This window comes from Apodemus sylvaticus, chromosome 12 (assembly GCF_947179515.1).
Source record: "Apodemus sylvaticus chromosome 12, mApoSyl1.1, whole genome shotgun sequence".
NCBI lineage: Eukaryota > Metazoa > Chordata > Mammalia > Rodentia > Muridae > Apodemus > Apodemus sylvaticus.
Genome location: NC_067483.1, coordinates 73024033 through 73046036, shown reverse-complemented (window position 1 = coordinate 73046036; position 22004 = coordinate 73024033). Strand labels below are relative to the sequence as shown.

General features: G+C 45.4%; 1 protein-coding gene across 2 annotated transcripts in view; it reads left to right on the top strand.

Moving 5' to 3' along the window:
* Positions 1–19314, top strand: part of Mpzl1 (myelin protein zero like 1) — a 41388-nt gene extending 22074 nt beyond the window's left edge. The window contains exons 2-6 of one of the 2 annotated variants that reach the window (XM_052200670.1): positions 4070–4236; positions 6997–7210; positions 8083–8215; positions 10852–10957; positions 17865–19314. In XM_052200670.1, the coding sequence (XP_052056630.1) occupies positions 4070–4236; positions 6997–7210; positions 8083–8215; positions 10852–10957; positions 17865–17966 (722 nt within the window). In that variant the 3' untranslated portion in view covers positions 17967–19314. The remainder of the gene's footprint in view (positions 1–4069; positions 4237–6996; positions 7211–8082; positions 8216–10851; positions 10958–17864) is intronic. The other variant, XM_052200671.1, reaches the window with a different exon arrangement.
* Positions 19315–22004: the final 2690 nt, after the last annotated feature.

The window sequence follows — 22004 nt, the reverse complement described above, 5'->3', positions numbered from 1 at the left end:
TCAAGGATGAACTCTGATGAGAGGCAGAACTTAACCATTGATTAAACCATGTGAAGGTTGTTTCATTTCTTAGCAACAGTGTTTTGGTTGGAGGAGTGGGGATGTAAATCTGAATTAGCTTTCTTCATGAGAAAAAGGTATACACTGGATACTGGAACTGTCTGGGCTTAGAATTCATAGGTTGGTCCTAAGAGTTGTGTGTTCAAATTAACTGGTGATAAGATGTTTCAGAATGACCTTACTCACCAGCTTGAAGTAATTAAACCAGGCCCATCTTATGTGGACTGCTGAGAACCTGTTTATGTATCTGACTAGGCCTTTTCTCCAAGTTCTTGACTTTAAACTCTGCCATCTGGCTCTCACTGTGTAGGCCGCTTCTCATCCCCCTGCTGTGGGCCCCGGGATCTCAGGCCTGTGGCCCTCCCTAGTTACCCAGTTCCATGGTTCCATGCGAAACAGTTCAAGGAAAGAGCCCTTTGCAAGTGGGCCCAGAGGCAAGTCTCCAACTTAACAAAAATCCTAGAGAAACTTTGTTTATGGACTTTAGAGGGTGGGCCTTGGAGTTCTCACCATCTGAGGAAAAATGTGTTAAAACCACCTGGAGTAAGCCAGTGTGGCTCCTGAAGCGAGCTGGTTAACTGGGCTGTCTTGTGCTTTGTCACGGGTTCTGAAACCCACATCCCCAGGGCTGCTTTCCTGCCTGCCCACAACTGCAAGGAACGTCTTTTGTTTGCTTCTCGTCTCAAAGAAAGGCTTATTTTGAGGTCTGGACCACAAATAATAATCCATTGTTCACTATAATAATAATCCACCCTCATTGAGGAGAAAAAATTTCCCTGATGCAGTGTGGCTATCAGTTTATTTAAAAGAATAGCCAAAGTGCCCATTATATTCTGAGGGTAAACATTTGCAAGATGGTTGGGAGGAATGGGGGGTGCTCTTATTCTCCTTGGCTGGAGTCACAGTTAAACCCTCAGGGAGAAAATGGCCGTCGTCCCCGTGACAGTGCTGGCCTGTTCATTCTGAGGGTATTTGAACACAGCAGGTATTTAGTCCAAACTGTTTCTTATAAGAATACCTTATTCATTTGAAATGTAAATAAAAATATATCAATAAAAAAAAAGAATACCTTATTTTGCAGATGGGTGTTTTTAAGCTAATAGTTTCAGGACAAATGCATTTAGCCTGTGAATGTGCTTCTGTTCTGAATGCAGACCATCGTACTGAGACTGCCTCCTCTAACCACCCTGCCCTGGCCTCTGATTACAGATCTTGGGGGGGAGGCGGGTGGGAAGCCGTTCTAAAAATCTCAAAATGGTAGACACATTTTAATTAGCATTTCCTGGGCTTAAACTAAGTGAACAAACATGGAGGGTAAAATGTAAAGCTAAACCATTGCGGTCAGGTATGTCTAGAGTATCTGTGTCCCTAGCTCAGGGAAATTCTAAGGGAGGTAAGATTTCACTCAAAAACTAAATATATTATACATTTTCCTGCCTTGAGTACTTTATAGGAAGAGTGTCAGTTAAGTAATAACGAGTATGTCTTAGATTATTTTAAATTAGTTTAAATTTAAATATTGCTTTAAATATAAATGTGAATAAAGCTTACTTCTATAATAATTGCAATATAGCAGATGAATATAAAAGCTGTTTAAAGAAGTAAGACATTCATGTTATAAAAACAGTCCATCAGGGAAATCCCAGGAAACCTCCCCACTCCCTGTTTTCTGTTCTGGAACTCACTTTGTAGAACAGGCTGGCCTCAAACTTAGAGCTTTGCCCGTCTCTGCCTCCCGAGTGCTAGGATGCAGGATTTGCCCCACCATGCAGCTACCCAAGAAGGCAAGTGGTTGAATGCTGATCTGTGAAGCAGTGGGAGTGTTTCCATTGCTTTAGATACTTTCCTGTTGCTCTGTTGAAAGACATCAAGGAAGCCTGAGACAGTATTGCTGAGTGAGTTTCTGTGAAAGGCTATTATCTACAGTGTGACTCCAGCTATACAATGTTGTGAAGGAGACAAAAATCTAGAGACAGTAAAAGGTTAGTGTTTCCAGGAGCTTGAGGCCATTGCTTAATGAGAGGCACTCAGACATTTAGGAGAGTGAAATATTATATGATCCCTTAGTGAGGGCTATACATTGTTATACTCATTGCTTATAAAAAAAAACCGTCTTTACAAGAATGAACTCTAATGTAAACTAGGGACCTTAGTTAACAGTAATGTAGCAGTATGTTTATAATTGAGACAAATGTGCCACACTGATGCCAGATGTTAGTAACAGAGGAGCCGGGAGGAGGGGATGGATGGGGTTGGTGGCAACTCTACACTTTGCCTGCAGGTTTCTGTAAACATGGAACTGTGTTTACTGTTTGTTCTTGCCTGTTAATTATTTTTAAGATTTATTTATTTTGTTTTATATGTATGAGAATTGGTCCCAGGTCTTCTACAAGACCACCAAGTCCTCTAAACTGCTGAGCCATTTTTCCAGCCCCCAAAAGGACTTATACCCCCAGACAGGGTATTCCTCTGTCTCCCTGGCTAACCTGGAACTTCCTGTGTAAATAAGGCTGTCCTCAAACTCAAAGATCTGGAGTGGTCTGCCTCTGCCTCTGGAGTGCTAGGATTAAAGGCATTTGCTGCCACACCTGGTTCATCAGTTAATTTAAAAACATGGGTTTTGTTGTTGTTGTTGTTGTTGTTGTTTTACTATAGCCAAATTAGTGAAAAATATTTATTTAATAAAAACTCAAAATAAACCAAATTCATGTCTGTAATCCAGAGGGAAATTCTGAGTTCAAGGCCAGCTTGAGCTACATATTAAGATTATTTTTCAGTTCTTTTTTTTCTTTCTTTCTTTTTTTAAATTCGATTTATTTATTTTTTTAAACATTTATTATATATATATGTATACATATATATACATATATATATATGAGTACATTGTTGCTGTCTTCAGACACACTAGAAAAGGGCATCATCCTCTTACACTTCCCATTGAAGATGGTTGTGAGCCACCATGTGGTTGCTGGGAATCGAACTCAGGACCTCTAGAAGTGCAGTCAGCGCTCTTAACTGCTGAGCCATCTCTCCAGCCCCGATTTATTTTTTTTATTTATATTTCAAATGATTTCCCCTTTCCTGGCTCCCCACTCCCCGAAAGTCCCATAAGCCCCCTTCCCTCCCCTTGTTCTCCCATCCACCCCTTCCCACTTCCCTGTTCTGGTTTTGCCCTATACTGCTGCACTGAGCCTTTCCATAACCAGGGGCCACTCTTCCATTCTTCTTGGACATCTTTTGATATGTGGATAATGACTTGGGTATTCCAAGTTTCTAGGCTAATATCCACTTATCAATGAGTGCATACCATGATTGATCTTTTGAGACTGGGTTACCTCACTTAGTATGATGTTCTCCAGCTCCACCCATTTGTCTAAGAATTTCATGAATTCATTGATTCTAATAGCTGAATAGTACTCCATTGTGTATATATACCACATTTTTTTTGTATCCATTCCTCTGTTGAGGGACACCTGGGTTCTTTCCAGCTGCTGGCTATTATAAATAGGGCTGCTGTGAACATAGTGGAGCATGTATCCTTATTACATGCTGGGGAATCCTCTGGGTATATGCCCAGGAGTGGTATAGCAGGGTCCTATGGAAGTGATCAACTTCGAATGGCTGAGAAGCATCTTAAAAAATGTTCAGCATCATTAGTCATTAGGGAAATGCAAATCAAAACAACCCTGAGATTTCACCTCACACCAGTCAGAATGGCCAAGATCAAAAACTCAGAAGAAAACAGGTACTGGCGGGGATGTGGAGAAAGAGGAACACTCCTCCACTGCTGGTGGGGTTGCAAATTCGTATTAAGATTTTTAATCCAAATAAACATCTCCCAAACAATTAAACAAACAAACAAACAAAAAAACAAAAAAACAGGCAGTGCACAATTACTGTGAAGAAATCCAGTAATATCTCTTTCTTTGGTAAATATGTACAGTGATATTTCTGCTAAATCCTGCTCTTGAACCTTGTTTTTTGTTTTTGTTTTTGTTTTTGTTTTCAGTGACAACTAGAATATCAGCCTTGGAGGTACATACTCCTAAAGAAATCTTTGTGGTGAATGGGACCCAAGGGAAACTGACATGCACGTTCGACTCTCCTAATACAACTGGATGGTTGACCACGGTCTCCTGGAGCTTCCAGCCGGATGGCACTGACAGTGCGGTGTCGGTAAGGCCCCTCACCCTTTTACGCCCTTCACCCGTTCTGCCCCGCCCCTCACCCGTTCTGCCCCGCCCCTCACCCGTTCTGCCCCGCCCCTCCTCTGCTGCCTGTGTTCATTGTTTCCCACGGACTGCTCTTGCTCTCCAGTGAGCAGTGATCCACTCGGAGCATCCATTTCTGAAATGAGATACTTCAAGACTCTTCTCTTGCTTCAGAATGTTCCAGGATTAAGAGTTGCTCGGCATCTCTTAATGCAGCTTATTTTCTTGTCTTTTTAATTATCTCCCTTGCCATGTGGTCCTTGTCGTCCTTGTGATGTGTCCCCCTAACCCCCACCCCCACTTCTGTCCATCAGATCCCATTTGGAATTGTTCACTTCCACAGAACACTCGCTGTTGGACCGTGCTTTATCCTGCATCTTTTCAGCTTACATTTGCCCCATTTTTAATTACTGTTTATTTTATATCTATATCTGTCTGTTTTTGCTCTTCCCTGGGTATAATGAGAATCTGCCTGGTGTGTAATTCCAGGGTGCTGACGGTTACAGCAGAAGGGAAATGCTAAGAGTTTGGGCAGAACTTGTGTTAGTGTTGCTTTCTTTTCTTCTTGTTGCTGTGATAAAATACTGACCAAGGCAACTTGAAGGAGAAGAAAGGGTTTTATGTTGGCTCACATTTCAGTAGCACAATCTGTTATGGAGGGAAGATGTCATGACAACAGAGCTAGAAGTAGCTGGTCACATCACAGTGGCTGCAGGGAAGCAGAGGATGACAAAGGCACAGTCAGCTCACGTTCTCTGTTTTATACTCTAGTCCCAGCCTAGGGAATGATACCAACCGCAGTGGGCAAATCTTCCCATAGTTAACTAAGTCTTCCCATGATTAACTAAGTCATGATGATACATCCCACTGGCATGCTCAGAAACCCGTCTTCCAGGTCTTTTTAGATTTCAAGAATAATTGAGATTAATCATCACAGAAAAATCAGTGACCAGCTAGAAGCTAGTGATGTAGTGGGTTCTTGTTAGACATGGAACAACTGTTCCCACTCATTCTATAAAATGGAGCTAATAAAACCTCCCACAGAGAGGTGTTGAGAAAAGGAACGTTCTCAGGACAGTGCTTATTGCAGAGAATTCATGTTACTGTTTTCCTGTTGGTCCATTGTGTGTCACAGTGCTCTAGCAATGCTGTACATTTTAGGTTGTCAGCACTAGGCCGGGAAAGAATGCCATTAATCATTAAGTAAGAGTAGCTAACTCTTGGGCCAGACATGGTGGCATACACCTTTAATGCCAGCACTTGGGAGGCAAAAACAGGGGGTTCTCTGTGAGTTTGAAGCCAGCCTGGTCTACAAAGTGGGTTCCAGAATGGCCAGGGCTCCCCCCAAAAACCCAGAATGGTGACTTTCTTTGACTGGTGACTTTCTTTGACTGGTGAGTGTGTGATTTGAATGTGTTCCCCAAATGTTTGTGCTGTCCCCTAAGCCTGGTTGGAGGTCCTTAGGGTGAGATTAGGTGAAGTGGTGGAAGTAGGGTTCCCATGATGTGTTCCCATGATGCACTAGTGACTCTAGAAGCAGAGACACTTGCCCTAGAACATATGTTGCATTTTCTCATAGGCTCCCCTCTACCATGTTCTGATGCAGCAAGATGTTCCCAGGTGCTGACACCGGCTTTCCTGCTGCGTGAACTTGGCTTCCACACTTGAGCAACACTGAACTGAGTCTCTTCTGCTCTTTCCCGTCTCTGTTCTTTGAGGATAGTTGCGTTTTTTGAAGTGGCTCTGTGAGAATCCGTTGTGATTGTTCTGCCTTCTCCTGTCAGTCCCACTTCCCTTGTATTCTCTTTAGAGATAAGAACCTTTGCTGCCTCTCCTCCTGCAGTCTAGTCCCTGGATTGGCACATAGTCCCTGTTCCTTCTCCCACTGCTCGACGTGCGTGGGTCATCGTTGCTGGTTCAGAGTGGAAGTTGGGGAGTATTTGGAGATGATAATGGAACAGAAACCTAGATTATTAAAAAAAAACAAACAAACTTGTTTACTAGGTTGACAATTTATTGTTTATTTCCTTGCTGGAGATGGGGGGGCGGGGAGACAGACAGACAGCAACTGACTTTGAGCAGGTAAAATGTAGCCAACCAGGATCAATGTTAAATAACAGTAATCACATGGATTTTGAATCAAAGCTGGGTTTAAATTCCATCTCCAAGGTCTGTGACCTTGGGTCAGTCCCTAAGGTTTTCTGAGCTTCGGTTCCTCGTTTGTGAAATTCAGGGCGGGCACAGGTAGATCAAGCTTTATGAAACCAGATGGGAATTGAGGAGAAAACAGAGAGCTTGGGTTGTATGTGAAACAGCTGGCTGTCAGGATATGCGTTGAATGGGAAGGGCGAGAGCGGAAGGACGGATTCCTACAAGGTTATGGTGAACAATAGGCTTCTAAGCCCATTTTTGTGCTGTAATAAAACGGCAGGGACTGGGTAATTTATACAGAACATAGATTTATTTCTTACAGATCCGGAGTCTGGAAAGCTGGAGAGCGAGTAACGGGTCCGGCATTTGGCAAGGACTTTCTTGCTGTGTCATCCCGTGGCGGAAGCCAGAAAGACTAGAGTAAAAAGGCTCTTCGCCAAACCCTGGCTTGATTTGTATGTCTTTCTGTGGGAATCTTTTTAAAAAGAAGCTGACAGCACAGCATGGCTGTTACCAGACAACAGGGATTTGCGCCTCTGAGCGTAGCTCACGTGTTCATGTTTTCTTGTTGCAGTTTTTCCACTACTCACAAGGACAAGTGTACATTGGGGATTATCCACCATTTAAAGACCGAGTCACCTGGGCTGGGGACCTCGACAAGAAAGACGCATCAATCAATATAGAAAATATTCAGGCTGTTCACAATGGCACCTATATCTGCGATGTCAAAAATCCTCCTGACATTGTTGTGCGGCCTGGGCACATTAGGCTCCACGTGGTGGAAATAGGTAACTTCCCACAGTGGCTGATGGATGGACAGATGGACGGACGGACGAATGGATGGTCTGCTTTGTTGTGGTTGGCTAGAGAAAGATTTATGTTTCAAGGCGCATTTGGAAGAAAGTTTTTTTTTTTTAAATTAATGTTCATGGGTGTTGGATATCAGCTCCAGCCTTACAAATGCTGGCCAGTTACTTTACCGCTGAGCTGCATCCCCAAATCCAATCCTGCGGGGAAGGTTTTTGCCTTCCAGCCATGCTTTCCCATCTCTGTGGACACCGGAGGCTCAGCCTGGCAGAGCTGATGGTTGGGAACTGCTCTGCTCAGTCAGTACAGCAGGTGGCTTCCTTTCCCACGCCTCTATCTGGAGCCTTTGGCTGACTTCAGACACACTAGTGTTCAGTGTTAAGACCAAGAAAGACCTGATTTACTCTGGCTAGATGATGTGGGCTATGGGGAAAGGAGATCAGGGCTATTTTGATACTGTCTGAGGTGGTATATTCAGTGTCTTTCATAGCAATACAGTATTTTCTTGCCTTGTTTGAGAGTGTGTGGGGAATACTGGCTTCAGTGTCTCCCCTGGGGGCAGGTCTTAGCGGAGAGCCTATTGTGAGCATTTGCATCTCTGGATTGTCTTTGCTTGCAGAATGTGGAGCGGGGTTGTGGGTGGAGAAGTGTCTGACTCTCTAGGTCATTCTCAACTGATAGGCCATAGGTATGCCGGCTGTGGTCATCATTAGATGCTGCTCGGTGGAATTTGACTAATAAGAGGATAAATAAAATAACTGCCACAGGGACACTCTTGCTCATTAAATTAATGAAATCCCATTTCCTCTCTCTGTGGTCCGGTACCCAAACCTCGTCCTGTTCTCTCCGCTAGACAACCTGCTGGTGTTCCTGGTTTGGGTGGTGGTGGGCACTGTCACTGCTGTGGTCCTTGGCCTCACTCTGCTCATCAGCCTGGTCCTGGTCGTCCTCTACAGAAGGAAACATTCGAAGCGGGATTACACAGGGTAAGAGCTGCTGCCTTGTAGGAAAGGGTTGGGGAGAAGAAACCGGGCTTTATAAACTTACTCTTTATGGGGAAATCACTGTGTGGAATTAATCTGCTGTTTGCTTTACTGCTGGGCTCAAGCCGACCTAGGTGCTGCGTTGTGTATGAAGAAGCAGACACCAGTGGCTTGCTGTTAGTTAGCATAGGATGCCTGTCTCCGTCCTGCAGTTTCCTTCCGAGGCTTGGGAAAATGGTTGGCTCAGCAGTCAGGTGCTGAGTTTCCGTGCCATCCACTCATCAGTTAGAATTCTTAAGCCAGACATCACTTACTCAATTTAAGTAATGCCTCAGACGGTTTAAGAGTTTGATTTTGCCAGGCATGGTGGCACATGCCTGTAGTTCTAGTACTTGGGAAATAGTTCAAGGTCATACTTGGCCTCATAGTGGGTTTGAGGCCAGCTCGAGCTACAGGAGACCTTGTCTCAGAATAACAACAGGATCTGGCATGACAGTTCATCAGGTAAAGAGCTTGTCCCCAGTGGCCGGAGTTTAATCCTGAAGCCCATGTGGTAGGAGCCCCAACGAGTTTTCCCTTGACCCCTGTTCCTCACATCATGGTACACATGTGTGCATCCCCTACATGCCCCCCCACACACAAATTAAAATGAGAAAAGGTTAAAATAGTTTCATCTCAGTGTATTGCTATTAATCTCATAAGGACCTTCCTTTTGCTTGGTTATGTAAAACACACTCTGCTAGTGAGTGGCCCTCCCAGCCCTGTGTGATACGTGGCTTCTCCCTGCTGTAGTTCTCTCCCCGCTGTAGTTCCCGCCCCGTTACAACCTGGGCAGCTTCATCACCTTGCTTTTTGCTGGTTGCATACACTGGGTGAGTAAGAGTTAACATCAAAACACAAGAGCAAGAAAGAAGACCTGGCTTTGTTATGGTGTCTCGCCAGGGACATCAGAGGGTAGGGTTGTGTGTAACTGCAAGACCTTCGCATTTCCCCACTCCAGCTGGAAAGCTAACCCGATGTAAGCTATAGCTCCGTGCGGTAAGGCTGGGAGTGAAGGCTGGTTTCAAGTTGGGGCAGCATGCGCAGCATCACACACGCACAAGCTAACTTGAGTCATCCTAGAGGGACTGTGGTTAGGGAGGACCACATGCCTGGATGACGGGGCCTCTCTCTGAGCTTTGCTGACCTAGAGTTGTTAGGAGTGCTATGTTTAAACAAGTCCACGTGCTCTGATCAGGGCACTACTTGTTCGGAATGCTTCTGCTCTGCTGAGTATTGCTTCCTTGCATGAGTGTTTTGTGATTAAATAAGCGGAATTGATGGGTCTGAGCATGCGGCTAGGCTAAGGTAGTAATGCTTCTCACAGTAGTTCTTGCTTGGGGTTAATACAGCGGGCAGGAAGATATTCCTGGGTCCTGCCTGCGGAGCACCATGGTTGCTGCTGTTCTTTCTTTCTTTGCCCCTCCCACCGATTTCTTGCTTTTCTTCCTTGGTATGCTGGGACCAGGCCCTGGTTAGCCTCCCTTCTTAAGACGACCTAGAAGATACAGAAGGCACTGTAACGGGGCTGGGTCTCCTCTTCTGCTCCCACTAGACACATGGTAACCAATCACACCGCCTGTTACTTGTTGATAGTGTGTGTCCATGTCCAGCCCCTTCCCCTTGTTGACACTAACCAGCTAGCTCTGTGCTAACCCAGCAGCTACCTTGGTTTGTTCAAGAATATGTCCTTGACTGTACTGAAAACATAAAACATCCAGGTCAAGTTAGGTTCATCTGAGCACGTGTGTGTGTGTGTGTGTGTGTGTGTGTGTGTGTGTGTGGTTTTCACACATGAATTTTATTGTCAATGGCTTAGGGCATAGCCTCCCATCCAGAGAAGACCGTTTGCAACGTGCCCAGGATGCCTTAGTCTTAGTCATGACTCTGAATGTGGTCCTCTCCAGACTCCTTACTTCTTAAGATAGTACGTCAGCACTAATGACAGCCCTAATGACCTGCTTCCTGGTGTTCAGTTTCCCTGATTTATTCATAAGGTAGCACTTGTTATAGACGCTCCTTTGTCTCTCACAGAGTTCAGTCCGTGTCACATTACATGTTGCATTCCAGAGTTTCTTGTGGGCCATGGCATCCTGGCTGATGTGTTTTGAGGTTTCTGTGTCTATTGGTTTTGTTTGGTTGTGATGTTGATAGGGAAACCAAATGTGGGTAACTAAGGAAGGGGGGAGCAAGGGGGCCACTGTGCTGGGGCTGGATGTGGACCTGTAATTTTGAAATTCATCCAGAAGACACTTTCCTGTGATGACGACTAAAGGTCTTGGCCATTAAGCAAGTGGAGGTCATTCCTTTGAACGTTTATCCGGAGGCAGGGTGGATGGCAGGAGAAAAGATAGTGTCTCCCCACACAGACTGCATCACAGTCGCCCCTCCCCGTCAGCAGCATGCTGATTGGTTGAGAAGGATGCAGGGGCTTCCAGTGTGGGAGGTGGTTGTCAGCTGTTGCTTGCCAACCCACGGTTCTGTTTCCTGTCGTTTTGCTTTTGTACATCTGTTGCCGTCATTTGCATCATTATATTTTTGTTTCCATTTATTGTAATTTTTTGTTTTTACATTTGTTCTTCAAATCGTCACTTCATCAGCTGCAGTACCTCAGAGCGTTTGTCACCAGTTAAGCAGGCTCCACGGAAGTGTCCCTCCGACACAGAGGGTCTAGTAAAGAGTCCGCCTTCCGCCGGATCTCACCAGGTAACAGCTGATGGTGCTCTGCTCTAAGGTTTGGTACATTATAACTTCCTGGGTTTGAGGGCGAATCCTGCATGGTGATAGAGCCATGCAGGCAGAGAAAAGGAGGAAGATGAAGGAAGTAAATAAAGGGGCGGCCTAAGACCACAAAAAGACATGTAACAAAGAACTGATCTCAGTAAAGTTTCCCTCCAAACTACCACTAACATTTACTAAAAACGTGGCTCCTTTGACCCAAGTGCACGTAGCAAGTGACTTTGTCAGCTGTAAAACTTTCTTCAGTTGCCCAAGGAAATAACGTTTAGTAAACTGAAATCTAAAGAAACTCTGTCAGAATTTATCAGGGAAGGGCTGGGGCAGTACTTCATTTGGTAAAGTTCTTGCAAGAGGACCTGGGTTCAGTCCTCAGAACCCACATAAAGGGAGGAGGACTGGGTGTGGTAACAGTCACAGTGCCGGAGAGGTAGAGACGTGGATCTCTTAAGCTCACTAGGCAGCCAGCCCCATCCCACCCCCACCATACACAGAAGTTAGGAGGGAAAGTTGGTGCTCTCATTATTAATAATAAAACAAGAAATTTATTTCATGTTTTATTTATTTCATAACCAGACACAGTGGTCAGGATTTATGATGCAGAGAAAATTTATTTTCAGGGAAAAACTGATATTCTTGGTATTCATAATAAAATAGAAAATTGATTTTCTTTAGAAAAAATAGAGGGGAGCATGACTGCTCTGATAGAGGACACTAATTCAATTCTCACAACCCACATGGTGGCTCATGATTATCTGTATAGCTCAGGCAATCCAATACCTTCTCCTGGCTTCCACAGGCTCCATGCACAAATGTGATGTGTGTACATATATGCAGGAAACATAATCAAACATATAGAAACAAAATAATCTTAAAAAAGGTTTTTTTTTAATTGAGAGGAAATGCTGATCTGAATAATGTATAGGCCAGACAAATAAGGACGGGTATTTGGGTTCTACGTATTGTAGGAACTACTGAAGGGACTGGATGGATTTCACAAAGAGGTAAAAGAATATATTCATCCCATAAGTAACATAGTGGCCTTAGTCCACGGGTCTTCCATGTGAGGAGACCTAGGTCAGTAAGGAAACTGCGGCACTGCTCTGAACTTGTGATGGCATACCAGGAAGGGTCGGCATTGGGACTCAAACCTAGACCCACAGACAGCAGGAGTCAGACAGCAGCAGCAGGCTCAGAACACGTTCCTGTTCCCCTCCTCCCGCCAGTTCCCTCCATTTCCACAGCAGTCCACAGTTGACTGCTTGGGCCCTGACTGAGAATAGGGTTGTATGACGTCAGAAGAGTTATAAATAGGTTTAATGGCTGACAAAGCCTTGGGAAGTTTTGTTCTGCCCTTGGAGTGAGGTGGGCATTGTTTTTCTTTTGAAAACAAACTCCTAGTGAGGAACACCGAGACATGGGCTTCAAGACACTGTAGAATAGGGCATATGACAGTCTGCTCTCTCAAAGGGCAGAAACGGTGCAGGCCCTGTAATTGCACCAGCATGCCACAGACTATACTGCAGGGAAAGAAATGGGAAATGGTAGAATGTGGAAATCAGAGTTTAGGCCAGAAAACCTGACGTTCCAAAGGAGGAGAGCACATGGCCACATGTATGGAAGCATGTGAGAGACCTGGAGTGGCATCTCTGAGAGTTTGGGCTGAGTATAGAACTGTGTGCACATGGTAGAAAACGCTTGAGACCGGGGAAAGAACCACCTGAAAAGAACAAGACACACCGTGCTTGGAGCTGCCCTGGAGCTGGGAACAGTTTTGTGTTGGCTCTGGTGCTTTGAGCAGCCACGCCTTGATAGGTGTGGAACCCACCCATGTACAGGATACCCTGCGCCCGCTGTTTCAGAGTCTGTAAAGAAGCCTCTAGAGAATTAAACTAATCCAGAAGTAATTTAGCTGTGTGCCACAACAAAGCACAGTGATGGCAGTGACCAAGTTCTTAATGTCTGGGACCAATCAAAAACTAGGCATATGGCCAAGTGTGATAACACACACTTGTGATACTAGTACTTGGGAGGCTGAGACAGGAGGATTGCCTAAAGACCAAGGTGAGCTACATGGAGACCCTGCCTCAAAGCGGGCTAATGGGAACTAGGCATCTACGAAGCCAGCAATCAGTGGGGGGCTGGAGAGATGGCTCAGCAGTTAGAGCACTCGCTGCATTTGCAAAGGACCTGGTTTGATTCCCAGCAACCACGCAGTGCCTCACAATCGTCTATAACTCCAGTTCTAGGGGATCTGACATGACACCTCCTTCTGGCTTCCTTGGGCACCAGGCACACACACGGTACACATACATTCATGCATTTAAAAAACTAATAAACCTTTTAAAATCCAAGCCCAGAAACGACAGCTAGTGGGATTCTGAAACACGGACCTTAAAGTCCGTACTTAAGTCCTATGGGTACAAGGAGACAGAGAACTTTGCACATAATGACAGAAGAAAGACCAGACAAGGCAGGCAGAACTGACCGGAAGGAAGACACTGGGTGCCTCAGACGGAAGCCCAGCACTTGGGACGTAGAGACAGAATGACCGCAAGCTTGAGGCCAGCCTGAGTTAAGAGTGGGCTTGAATAAAATTAAGGGGCAGGGAATGTGGCCACCACAAAGATTAAATACTACTGAAGCAAACCGGTGAGCTGGAAGACAACAGTAGATGTGTCTAAAATGAAGTATGCCCCCAAACAACAACAAAACCCCAGAATTCTCCATTTAACAGTTTTTTGGGGCTGGGGTGGGAGGTGGCTGCCTTTGACTCTTAGTGACTGTAACCATGGGAAACAAAACTTGGGAATGAAAAGGGGCCGTAGTAGCTCAGCCATGTCCATTACGGTGATTATGTTCAGAACACTCCAGCTAAAAGTTGGAGGGTTAGAAATCACAGCGGTAGAGACTATCCTTAGCATTCAACAAAACCCTAGGTTAAGTTCAAAAGGTATAAATAGGTACTTAGGTAGGTAGGTAAGTAGGCAGGCAGATGATAGGTTGATAGGTGATTGATAAGTAGATAGATGATTGGTAGATCGATAGAAACATACATACATACTTAGAAACAAACATACATACATACATACATACATACATACATATGGTAGGATTGGATAAAGCATACTTTGGCTTGGCTTATAGAACACCCCTAATCCTAGCATTTTGTAGGGTGAGCCAGGAGGATCAAGAATTCAAGGGCAATCTAGGCCACTCCAAGATCGGATCTCAAAAAGAAAGCATATTTATTCTTAGAAGGTTATTTTCTAAGTCACGTCTATGCCTTTTAAAAGCTATAATTAATGACGTTTCTGCCTTGCCTGTCTGTGGGGTTTGTCCCCGATACTATGAAGTGAGTGACGTGATGTTCAGATTTACTGGATAGGTTTTTTTGCTTGTTTTTTGTTCTAACGATTGTTTCCACGGCCGTGTTAACTTACCTCTGGGGCTGCTCTGCTTGGGTTCAAAGTTTGCTTCAGATAGTCGTCCTCCATTCCCAAGCTCCTTAGCCATCTTGTAGTTAATCCTTCTGGCTGCTCTCGCTCTCCTCAGCCCTGCCTTCCGAGGTCCTGTGTCCCTCCTGTCAGGCACATCAGACACGCTGCTCCAGAGATTCCCAGGAGCACCTCTGTGCTTGAGGGCGCTTCGTCTTCATCAGGGCCGAGGCGTTATCACCCAAGATCCAGGTTCCAGTGCCCTGCCTCAGCCTTCTCCGCAGGCTCTTTCTTCAGGTTTATCAACTTCCCAAGTGCTAGGATTACAGGTGCTGTCACTCTTGACTAGCCTAGCCGCAAACTTTATTTTTTTGTAGCCTTCTTCTCTCAGCCTCACACGCTGAGAGTAACTGGAAGAAACCCCCAGACTCTTTTGTCTCTAGTCCCTGAAAAGTCAAGAGTGGGACACCTCTTCTTTGTCACCTGCAAGGGTCAGTCCTTGTGACTGGCACAGATAGCATCATGATTCACCCCAGGACCCAAATGGTGAAGTCCTTTGCTTCAAGAAAAACAAATCCAAGCAAAACAAAAATACCGAGGGTGAATAGCAGAACCACAGGAGGTCTCCACCAGCCATTGGCTGGTGGGAGGTTGGATGGGGATGGTCTTTAGTCGGAGATCTGTGTGGTTCTAAGACACATACATGCACATTCTTTGATGCTTGACTAGATTTTCTCAACTCTCTTGATAATCAAAATTGGTTTGTCTCACAGTCATAACACATAGTTCAACTTTCACATTTGGCTTCTAAAACCCAGTGAAATTGTGTTTCGCCTGAAAACCTAGAAATTGTATTTCGCCAATAGTTTGTGAGCACATGGCAAAGGCAGGTGTTCCCTCTCAGGAAGCTAAGGGGTTGAGAGTGAGTCTTTTCAGCTTGGGAAGCAGAGGCAGGTGGATTTCTGTGAGTTTAAGACCAGCCTGAGCTCCAGAGGGATCCTGTTTCAAACACAAAACAAAACATTTCAAGAAACACAATGTCTGAGGTATATTCTTTTAATTGAACTTACTCAACTAGCGATGCAATCAGCTCTGAATTCTGCCTCCATCAAATTCGTACTAGAACATGCTAAGTTCCGCTGAAGGTGGAAGGAAGAAGGGATTAAAGGTGTGCACCACAACACCCAGCTTCTTGAAACATTTTAAAGGCCTTGTTCCATAGTAAATTGTTGGGTGGTAGGCAAACAAGTGTTGCTTCCCTGTTATGATAGTTGTTGGGGGAACATGTTGGAGGTTGAAGGTGGAACTGTCTAGTACAGCAACTAGGCTACTGTGGGTCTGGTAGAGACCAGTCTTTTCTCTCTGACGTCCTACCTCACGTGGCTCTTAGAAGTCGGGGCTCCATCCTGAGGCATGTTCCACAGAGACTCGGTGAACGTCACCTTCGAACTAGCTCCAGAAGCAGGCTTCTGAGAGCTGTTCCAGATGAAGCTAGCTGACCGCTGATCTCAACCACGCCCCCAAAGCATTATTTTATATATCCCTTACTCTGCCGTGGCCCCTCCATAATCTCAAAAGTTCTAGGTGATTAAGTGATGAAGACCCTGGCTTTTTAGACCTGTCGTATTCTAAGGGGAAGAAAGAACAGACTGATTAGGCATTGGTAAACCTGAAGAAAGCCAGTCCAGCCCCAGGAAGGATTTCTGTCTCCTGACCTTTCCAGGCTGCCTTCCCATGAAACACAGTCTTGTGTCATGTGACTGTGGACAGGATTCTGTGTGTTTTTCTTCTCTGTTTCCTAGTACTGGGTCAGTTACCTGCTGCTGTGTAGGTAACCCCACCGCTCCACAACGAAAGGCTGAAAGCAGCCATCTCTGCACGTCAGTCAGGCGCACACTCTGGTTTTGGGTTAGTGGATCAGTTACCTCAGAGTGTTTGGAAGTTTGTGTGACATAATGCTGGCAGTAACAGATGGCATCTGTCATGCGTACTCTCCAGCCTTGCTTAGGTTATTCACAGGTACCATTTCAGTTTCATAACAAGGCCAAAGGTCTCATCATTAGAATAGATTGAAAGTATGTCCAATGCCACAGGATCATCTTCCAGACTGCAGAGAATGAATTCAGAGTGGCTTTACCTGAGTCTGGATGGCTCTAGTGACTGATTTTATTTACTGCCAATGATTTACTGTCACACAGCCCTGCCCCCCAGGCCTGTCTTCCCTTGGAAGTCAGGATGCTGAACTCTAGAAGGATCTCAGCTTACACACTGGAGGGCACAGGTTGGCCTCCTGGCTACCAAGAGCTTTGGCTAATGGACCTGCTGTTTTACTATATGAAGAAGCTGAAGGATACTGATAGACCTCTCAAAGTCTCCTGGATTGGGAAAAGACCTGACTTTGGGTTGGACTACATTTTTCTTCTTAAACTAGCGCTGTTTGGTTGTTTTTATTTACAGTTTTACAGCTTTAAAGGAATTGAGAAAGTCATAACTATAAACTGCCTTTCTGGCAGTTGGACCATCAGCCCTTGGCCAGACTTTGTCCCCTCTCCCCCACCCACTCTCGCTCCCCCAGTCAGGTATTTGCTCTGCCCCCGCACCCCAGCCTCTCTTGCTTTCCTGGATTGGACTCTGATGCCCATCTTTGACGTCATTCACTTCCTTGATGCTGAGGGGGAAGGGGAGAACTTTTTAATCTATCTAGAGTTTTTCTTTACATTTCTTAGACTGTGAATTTATTTAAAAAGAAGAAAAAGCTTAGAAGGACAGTTGCTGGATCCTGGAACTCCAGCAGGCTGATAGTGCAGCTCAGTGGTGGGGCATTCCTGGCCTGGCTAAGCCTGAGGATCGCTCTGGTCCCTAGCACCAGAGGAGGTTGCAGGGAGCACAGAGCCTCGGAACTGTAATCAGTCACGATAGAGTCAGACTGAAAGGATTGTGTTGTATTTACATTGAATGTTTAAACTGTTTGATAATCTATTTGTATAAATTGACCAGCACAAATTAATCATATGGGTGGTATCTATATATTGTGTTCTATTAGGAAGATTCTGAAACTCAGTGGCCCTGGGGCTAGGCAAGGTCCAACCTAGTTCTTATGCCTCATTCTAGTTGCAAATGCTGATGAGTGCCTTGATAGTCTAGTAAATTAAGGAACATTGCCAAGAGGGAATGTTATTTATTTTTATGGAAATGTCTAAGTGTACACAAAACCAAAAGGAATAACATAACTGATTTTCATGTACCAGCTTTGGTGGCTTCAGTGGGTGCCCACTCTGGTTTTAAGATCAATTCTAAACATGTCATACAGACCCTTAATTCTTCAAAGGAGCAGAGCCCCTGCTTTGGAAGCCTGAAGTATGGCTGTAATGACGGTGTCTGTTCCTGTAGCTCAGGGACCATCAGTTTTTCCAAACCTCTAATTGGTTTCTCTTCTCCAGGGCCCGGTCATATACGCACAGTTAGACCACTCTGGCGGACATCACAGTGGCAAGATTAATAAGTCAGAGTCTGTTGTTTATGCGGACATCCGGAAAGACTAAGAGGACACCCCAAACATTTCTCAAGCAAGAAACAAATCCAAACTGGACTCTTGTGCAGAAAATGTCCGTAACTGCGTGTGGCCTTGAGGACTCGGGCAAGGACAAGCACATGCACACTCAGAGAGAAGAAAATGTGTATAAAGGAGATGTATATTCTATTTAATCTTCCTGATGTGAGAGGCCAACATTGCATGATGAAATGGTATGTCTACATATGTGTAAGCTGTCTTGCTGTTTCTGTATATTCTTTCAGAGTCATTCTAGCTGGAAAGTTTCAGAAACATCCTGTCATCCCGTGCACGGTATGGTTTGCCTTATTGAAGCCTCTGCAGAACTGTTAGTCTTTCCAACAGACGTGGCCTTTTCTCTAAGGGCTCAACCAGTCTACGCATTTCTTGTAGTTAGAGAATGAGATGTCCGGTGGAACTGTGTCTCTCACAGTGTCAGGACCATTTGTCCCCTGCCCGTCCTAGCTGATAGACACTGTCCCTTAACCATGTCACCTGAGGACAGTTTGAGAAGTTTTTGTTGATGCTTTTTCTAAAATATGAGGGAATGCTGAACTTGAGATCGTCCTCATTACTATCTAGCTGTGAGCTTCGATCTCACCAGTGAGTTCTTGTCAGTGCGCAGACAGCACAGCTGGCTGACGCTGTGGTGTGGATAAAAGGGTACAGATTACAGAGCCCCAGTATGACGTCAACATGTGAAAGACTTCAGAGGAAGCCGCCATCTTCCCTTCTCCTCTTCTTAGGGATTCTATTAATGAACCGCATAATCTAGATACCTCCTGACCCAGGTTTTTTACCATCTCCCTGTGGTGCTGAGACAGTATATATGGTGCTAGTGCTCTGTGGGCTTTGTTCAAATGACACCTCTTCTTAAGGGCTTTCTGCACCTGGCTCCCTGACCTCCCTGCCCAGTCAGAACCAAATCCTCTGTTGGCCCAAGCTAACCTTCTTCCCTAGGCAGAGACAGCTGCCGCATCCTGGACTGAGTCTGCAGCCTGGTTCCAGCTGCTTGCAGGACGCAGACCTCGTGGCCTAACTCCGCATGCCTCCTCCGTTGGAGTATCCGGTCTCTTTCCTGCAGCTCTGCATTCTGGGCCTGGTTACAGATAACAATGAGGTCACGTCCAGTGGCAGACCTGTGCTTCCTGTGTCTTCTGACCAGAAGAATGCATGCGAATTGAGACGAGACAACTAAAAGGGATGACTTTTAAAATTCCTGCCTGTATTTTCTTGTGGAAATGTATCCAGCTAGGAGAGATACCAAGTTCATTGTTACTTTTTGATATTTTCATTTGTACCTCTGTGAATATTTTAATACATCTTTTTTGGTTTCTGAATGGTGTTGTCTGCTTGTTTTTCATCAAACAAAAAAAGAGATTTTAAAAAAGCCTTTTCAAATGACCCATAGCAGCTACACAAACCTCTAACCTTGAAACACACTACCTGTATGCCTACTTCAGAGCCTAAAACGGGACAACTGCAGAGCTTGTGTGAGATCTGTTCTCTAGCTTAAGTCTGCATTCTGATGTCCCCTTAGAGAGACCTTCTGCAACATATAAAAGCCACTTCAGGACAGTGAGATGGCTCAGTGGGCCTGACAGCCTAAGTTAGGCCCCCAAATCCACATGATACACACACACACACACACACACACACACACACACACACACACACACATGCATGCACATTTAAAATGGTTTGAGATAAAACAGCAACTCCCTGGCCTGTCAGCTCTGCTGTTTCTCTGTCAGCTGTCTCTGGTCTCATCTCCCCACCAGAACGTGAATAGGAAGACTTGGCTGTTTTGTTCATGGCTTCACCGAGTGTGAAAAGCACGTGGCACATCACAGCTGCTTCCGGCGTGCTTGCTGGGCAGGTGGATCTATCTACTCAGCAAGGGACACTGAGGGCTGCCCTGGGCCAGTCACTGCACTAAGCATGAGGAAACTGAAGAGGATAACACTCTGAGGAGATGGCGGCAGAGACCAGGCAGGGAGACCCAGTTGCTCCTAAGACTTGGCGCGGCTGCGCCTGTCTTTCTTACTCTCGTAGCACACTGAGCTATACCAGCTCCTCTAGCCGCACACCTCTTTTCAGAAAGATGTTCAGGCTTAGGTTATATATTTTGCCCAGCCACTATCACTTAACAATTAGGAGCCGAGAGGGAGCTGGGACCATTTAGTCTAAAGGGGGCGGGGGGACCATTTCTTCTTTATTCAGTGTTCCTCACGATGGCAGCAGTTCTGTCTCCCAGAGCTGCGAGTGGGGCATGGGAGGGTGGGAGGGTGGGAGGGTGGGTTATAGAGACATGGCTATCCGAGGGGGTTGGCGTGTGTTGGGGAGGTCTTAGTTTCATGACAGTGTGATGAAAACAAAGCCAAAGATGACATGGTGACTTAGTCTGTAAAGAGCTGCACCACAAATGCTACCAGTGATCAAACAAGTAGATGTGTGTGTGTGTGTGTGTGTGTGTGTGTGTGTGTGTGTGTTGCCGGTTACCAAGGATACGAAGGGAGCCCTGGCGTTCATAACTTAAGGCTCTCCGGATGGGAGAGATGGGTTTTTGTTTTTTGTTTTGTTTTGTTTTTTTTTTAATCATCTCTGTTTCTCTCAAGGGAAAACTGGGTGTTGCTGGCCTTTCTCCTGCTTCCAGGGCTTCTCAAGAAATGTGCCAACCCAGTCTGCAGCCTGTCACGGAGGCCTGGGCCCAGTGAGCTGAGCTGGTCTAAGAGGAAACCTCTAGGGTTCTTTCTGAAGGCAGTGGGGTGGCCTTGATGCCAGCTGGATTTGGGACTTGATCCTGCCCAGCTCGGGGAAGGTGAGCCTTTGTGAGGGAGCCTGGTACTGGGACACGGGTAGAAAGGCTACTTGGCATAGCTGAACAGTTCCATGCTAGTGACCTCCTGCAGTTGCTTCCTGTAGACTCTAGACTATGCTATTCTCAAAACAAAACAAAACTGAACATTCATAAAAGAAGAGTAAATTCAGTCTCCATAGCCCCCAGGTGTGGTAGGGAACATGTGTCCTCCCAACACTGGGGAGGTTGAGGTAGGAGGATCAGGAGGAACTGGACTATGTGAAACTGTCTCAAAAAAAAAAAAACAAAAAAAAAACTCTTAAGGGTAGCAGACACACACACACACACACACACACACACACACACGGTACACTTGTATGCATGTATGCAGATATGCAGATACGCAGGCAAAAGAAGCCATTAAATCTAGACATTAAAATACGGACATTGGGGGAAGGGGAACCAGTGAGAGCACATGCACAGAACTTGTCACTGCCGCGCCAACCTAAAAAGGTTAATTAGAAGTCTGGGCACACCGTATGTAACAACAACCTAACTCTATGTAACCCTAACCCTTGTCATGCTGAGTTAAAATGTTTATGTATGTAAGAACACATACATGCACCGTGCAAGTGAAGATGTTGAAGGACTACCAGGTGACGTTGGTTCCCTCCTCCGACCGTGGGGTCCTGCCGAACAAACCATGTTATGCCAGGTTCACCAAGCCCTCTTCCTCCCAAGCCATCTTGCTGGCCAAACATGAACACGGTGAAAAATGCCTTCTGAAAGCCAACGTCCTGATTTTATCTATTTCCCAGTATTTAGTCAAATTTCCTCTGTTGTGAAAATGGCGTTTTTACAAGTGGTCTCTTCAAATCAGGAAACAAACATGGTCTTCATAAAGATTTTCTTCGGGGAAGGAGGATGAGGGAAAACCAAAAAATGGGATCACAATGCTTTTGCGTTTGCCTCTGTTGACCTTCGTTGTGCCCACGCGACCATCAGCCACCCACACCTACAGACGGGACTGTTCTGCTGTAAGATGCACTATGGTATTTTAAGCCATTTCTAAACTTGCAGACATTTTAGGCTGTTCCCAGTTGTTGATCTCACTAGTAATTTTGTAATTATTTGTCCTTATGAACTACTAAAGAAAAAGAAAGAAAACCCCTGCCAAATATAAACAGTTTTCAGCCAGAGGAATCACAGCCCAGGGTCAGACCAGCCCTT